Below are 5,415 nucleotides of genomic sequence, written 5' to 3' on the forward strand. Positions count from 1 at the left end.
GAGGTTAGGGGAGCCTCTCCCTGCAGTCCTGCTCGCTCTCCCTCTGCTCCATCTGAGGTTAGGGGAGCCTCTCCCTGCAGTCTACCCTCTAAGTGCTCCTGTCATATGTAAGAGGTCCTTCTGTTCGGTCAGATTGTCTTGGCGGTGACATGAGCCTAAGCAGAGCTCGCCTGATGTCAGAATCTTTTATGGGATGTGCTGCTTTTAAAAACTGCCCATTTCAAAGTGGAGTCCCTTTTCTTGGCATACTATCACCTCATGAATTTTTGTTCCCGGCACTAAACTAAACTGCTAGTTAGAGGCCTGGAAATCAAGTTAGGTAGGTATCTGTGGTGGTGGTTGATGTGAAGTGCTGTTGAGTCGGTTCCGACCCATAGTGACCCTGTATAGGGTTTCTGAGAAGCTGCTGGTGAGCTTGAAACGCTGACTTAACGGTTCAGACAACTTTGCAATCCAGTGCATTAGCCCACAGTGTCACACCAGAACTCGGGTACCTATGGTACGGGCCTTGAACCCATACCGTTACTGAGAACCTGGAAACTGGTTTTGAAACCTAGAGCTCTAACTCTAGCAAAAAGCACTCCCCCTCCCCCCCGGCACATGCAATTTGAGAACTTGTCTGTGTAAAACAGTAGTTTAAAAAATGTCTGCAGCTTTCTTATTTGACGTTCTCACCGAGGAGACCAGCACAGCTGAGGTGTGTTGGTGTCTTCCTGGACTGGCAGGTGATCATCATACTGATGTACACGTGGGATAGGCAACACAGGTGCTCGCCCGTGTTGAGTCTGCGAGGACATTGGCATTAGAGGATTACAGTCATGTTGCCTTTTGGCCACCTTCGAGATGGGGATATCACTTATGGGCAGTTCTAAGAGCTCGGACAATTGAACAGTAATCTACCTGCTGGCAGCCTGCTAATATGCATCCCACAGACTGTCTTGAGAACAGAGTGGTCGGAGATGAAATAAGCCAAGGAGATACTGAGGATACCGAGGTAAAGTCAGCTTTGCTAGTGCAGAACCGCTTTGAGACATTCTTCATGCTCAGAAGCATTGGTATTCTCCACAGGGACTCCGGTGGCAGCGCTCTTCAAACCTGACTCGGCAAAGTTTTCCTAGAGTATCGCAGGCGCTGGTGTCTCCACGTGAGACATGACGTAGGAAATGCTCAACTTGAGATGATTAAAAGAGGACTCTCTAACAGCACTGGGGTGTCTTAGGAACAGTGAAATTCAGTAAAGGTGGGGTGGGTGCTAAAAGAGAACTGCAAAGCCTTGGTCTTTAGTGTATGAAGAACTCTACAAGCGATTAGCACATCCTGCCTTCTGTGATCCTTCAACGATGAAGTACTTACACTAGCCTGTGATGAGAGTTAATGATTTGCATTTGGGCGAATCTACAAGGCCAGTCTGAGGGGTCTGCTTCAGGCTCGTTTCCGGCAACGCCGGCAGCAGACTCACCTGTGTCCTTGCACTTTTCACAGGACAGTGAGCCTTTTGAGCCCTCATACATAGTGGGGCATGTGGCCTCAGCCCCCAGTGAACAAAACCTGACTACGTTGTTCAGTGACGGGGAGAGCAGTCAGGTATGCGTCCTACAGCCCCTGGCGGGGGCACGCACCCCACTCTGCTTCCTCTCTCAAGCACTTGCTCATGTGACCATCCCGTTCTGCAACTGGAATCTCCTTTTTCCCTTCCCTTTGTCTCTGCCTCTCTCTAGCTTTCTGAGGATCAAGGGGTGGGAACGTGTGACTCTTCTGTTGATTGCTATTTCCTATTTTCTTTTAAACCAAAGGGTCTTAAAAACGATTTTGTTCGGAACATTTTGTGGACATTCGAAGATATACACATGCTGGTCGGCTCCAACATGCCTATCTTCGGAGGAGGCAGGTACCCAGCCGTCAGCTTACGTCTCAGGTGAGGCCTAATTGTATCCTTCCGTGATCCTAGTGGTTGATGCTCACCCTGTAGACTCAGCGTCCATCTGCTTTCCTGGTTGCACCTCCTCTACCTCTGTGACACTGGAAATGTACCTTTTCTAGCTCTTCTCCACTCCCCCCACTTTCAAGGAATGCTGAAAACCTGAGTGGGCTCTTAATGAAAAGGCCTGGCTTGTTATGAAGTCTGAATCAGCAGCTTGTATGGCTACCCTACAATTCTTTAGTTACTTCAGAAAGTGGTTTCTCAGCTCCGTCCTTAGTGACTGGTGACACAGTACCCTCCCCGCCACCTGTCTGTGATGTCATCTCATCAGCCTGAATCCTCAGGGATGCCCAGTCAGAAATGTAAACCGAGCTTCCTGAAAACCCCGAATGTATCACCCAACCCGAGCTGGTGGTGGGCCATGAGTCGGCTCCAACTATAGCCACCCAGTACAGGGTTTCTGAGGCTGTAAATCTTTACTGGAGCAGAAAGCCTCATCTATCTCCCACAGAACGGCTGGTAGTTTCGAACTGCTGTTTGTGAGGTGAGCAGCCTGACTCGTAACCACTAAGCTACCAGAGCTTCTAGCCACTGAGCTAGCTGCCTATAAATCACCAGGACACATGCTTGGCATTTTCCATCTGGGGAAGACAGTGAAATAGTTATGTGGGAGGGAGGAAAGTCTCAGGTGACTGACTATGAACCATCATAGTTAAACTGAGTGACACTGGAAATGTATCTTTCTAGGGATAACAACAAACCCATTAATGTGCTAACTGGAATTGACTATTGGTTGGACAACTTGATCTGCAATGTGCCAGAGCTTGTGATGTGTTTCCATGTAAATGGAATTGTGCAGGTAAGATACGGCGTGCCTGTTCCTGACCACATCCTCAGTGTGTAGGGGAGCAGGCAGCCGGTCCCTCACCAAAGCATTGAAGGCCCTGAAAGACAGGTGTGTGGTTGACAGAATCGAGCTGAACTCTCAGTTACTGTACTTTTCTGTTGATGATGTCAGAATTCAGACTATCACTTCACAGGTAACTAGTGAGAAGGTCAAAATATGCTAAAACCTACTTTTGTGGGTTCTAGTCTTTAATGTCAGATGCCCGTGGTTATTGCTGAAATGCTGATACTGCGACGGTATTGCAAATACTACCCAATTCTAGTGTAGGGGAAACACTGCTGAGAAAATCGCGTAAGGTCGATGACCGTTTACTTAATGAGCAGGTAGTGCAAGACACCAGGTCCCCGTAATGAATGCTGGAGTTAAAAAGAATAAGATTTTGTCATTACTCAGAGATTCAGTGTTAGAAAATCAAAATGCGAAAGGAAAGGAGAAGTTAGGGAAGCAATAATGTTGTAGCGTGCACTCAGGAGCCCCCGTGTCCCATCTGTTTTGATATGAAAGGTCACATGGGAAAAGGGACGTTTTTAACTCACCTTTGAGTGTTGTTGTTGTTAAGTGCCGTTGAGTCAGTTCCTACCCATAACAACCCTGTATAAGGTTTGTGGGGAGTAGCTGGACTTTGCAGTGCAAACCAACCTTGCCATCCAGCGCATTAACCCACACCAAGACTCCAGCCTCTACATGATGAACTGGTGTGTTTTTTATAAAGACTTGTGTACATGAATGAATGGAAAATGGTGGGGTTGAGTCCATTTTGCTGGAACCTGGGGTTCATGTAAGACAATAGTTGGGACTAATGTTGAATGCGGAACCAGGGGCTTGGGGCTGGGTTTAGTTGTAGTGAGAGGGGGACGGGGGGCATTTGGAGACGTGAGACTTGGCAGTGGTGCTGGCTCCTAGCACGCAGAGGGCCGGCTCTGTTGCAGACGCTCTGCTTGTAAGTGCTTTACCTCGTGCTCCCCTCAGTGGTCTCGAGCATTCACCTGCTTTCTGTAGAGATGAAAACCCAGGACCTGGGAGCCCACATGAGTTGCTCCGGGCCTTGTTGCTCGCAAAGGATGCTACCTGTATATGAGTTTGTGTCTGAGGTCATCGAGCTCCACCCCACAGGATTCTGAGCTGGTCATGTGTGTCGGAGTCACACATGACTCTGAAAAATACCAGCTGCTTAGGTCTTTAGCCCTCTGGGGACAGCAGGGTCTGTTTGGAAAGGCTTGTAAGTAATTCTGATTCATCCTAAAAATGGCACCGCTCAGTATAAGACCGAGGAGAGCCAAGTGGCTATGTAGAATAAGCGCTGGACTGTGAACCACAAAGTCGGTGGTTCAAGCCCATCAACTGCTCTGTGAGAGAAAGCTGAGGCTCTCTGCTACTGCAAAGATGTGCAGCCTCAGAAACCCTATGAGTCAGAACCGAGTCAACAGCGCCTCACAAGGCCAACAAGTATTAAGACCATTTCGTGGTGGGGGCGGGGATAGAGCTAGGAGAAGTCAAAGTGAACCCCAGGACTCGGAGACTCAGGGACTAGAATAACAGGATGTGAACTGGTGTACCAACAGGGAAGAGAATGTATTTATTTTCATTGCGAGTTCAGTTTGCAGGAAGTATTAACATGTCCAGTGAGCCTGTAGAAATTGCAGCCCTTAGAGAAGTTCCCGGAGGCCTCACCTGCCTGGCGGCTGTTAGATCTCATCACCCGAGGATCTAGGAGGATCAAATCCCCATGTACAGTGCAGTCAGGAGACGAGTGTGTGGGGAGGCCACGGCCAGCTGCCCAATAAGGCTGCTGCCTGGGTTTCCTCTTCAACTCCCATCCCTCTATGTTTTACAGAAGTACGAAATGATAAAGACAGAAGAGATTCCCAATTTGGAAAACTCAAATTTCTCAACTAAAGTCATAAAGGACATTGCACAGAACATCCTATCATTTCTGAAATCCAACTGTACCAAAGAAGGGCACACCTATTGGCTGTTTAAAGGTCAGCGAGCTCTTGAGTGGACTAAGGAGTTCACATGGGTGACGACTGCTGAGTGAGATGGGTTTTTCTTTTCAGCAAGTGGCAGTGACGTAGTGAAGCTGTATGACCTCACGACTCTGTGTGAGGAGACTGAAGACAAGTACCAGAACCCGTTCACCATGCCCGTGGCTATCCTCCTGTACAAGTGAGTGCTCGGGGGCTGGGGGGAGCAGCAACTCGCCGCCGCGCCCCCCAGTCAGACGTTACAGATGTTTGGGGTTTCCGTAGTTTAAAAATAGATGTTGACATAATGAGGGGCCTTCAGAAAGTTCACAGACAGACGGACCTTAGAGGTCCTGGAGTTTTTCCTCCAACTTTGTGAAGCCCCCTCGTATTTGAATGAAAGCAGCTGTTAACTCTGCCTGCCTGTGAGCAGAGTGAGCTCTGGGGGTGAGATGGACTCAGTTGTTTCTAAGAGCTGTTGGGCTTTTGGAAGAGAACTTCACTAGATGTGAGGCATGGTGAGAAAGATGGCCGGGAAGTAAAGCTGGCATTGACGTTGTTTCAGGGTGGCCGGGAAGTAAAGCTGGCATTGACGTTGTTTCAGGGTGGCCGGGAAGTAAAGC

The 5,415-nt window shown here is 48.7% G+C and overlaps 1 protein-coding gene across 2 annotated transcripts in view; it reads left to right on the top strand.

Moving 5' to 3' along the window:
* The window catches only part of EDRF1 (erythroid differentiation regulatory factor 1), a 47,619-nt gene that overhangs the window by 9,010 nt on the left and 33,194 nt on the right, over window positions 1-5,415 (top strand). Inside the window, exons 7-11 of one of the 2 annotated variants that reach the window (XM_006867430.1) lie at window positions 1,483-1,584; window positions 1,794-1,915; window positions 2,669-2,780; window positions 4,663-4,810; window positions 4,886-4,994. In XM_006867430.1, the coding sequence (XP_006867492.1) occupies window positions 1,483-1,584; window positions 1,794-1,915; window positions 2,669-2,780; window positions 4,663-4,810; window positions 4,886-4,994 (593 nt within the window). The remainder of the gene's footprint in view (window positions 1-1,482; window positions 1,585-1,793; window positions 1,916-2,668; window positions 2,781-4,662; window positions 4,811-4,885; window positions 4,995-5,415) is intronic. The other variant, XM_006867431.1, reaches the window with a different exon arrangement.

This window comes from Chrysochloris asiatica, unplaced genomic scaffold, assembly GCF_000296735.1.
Source record: "Chrysochloris asiatica unplaced genomic scaffold, ChrAsi1.0 scaffold00105, whole genome shotgun sequence".
NCBI lineage: Eukaryota > Metazoa > Chordata > Mammalia > Afrosoricida > Chrysochloridae > Chrysochloris > Chrysochloris asiatica.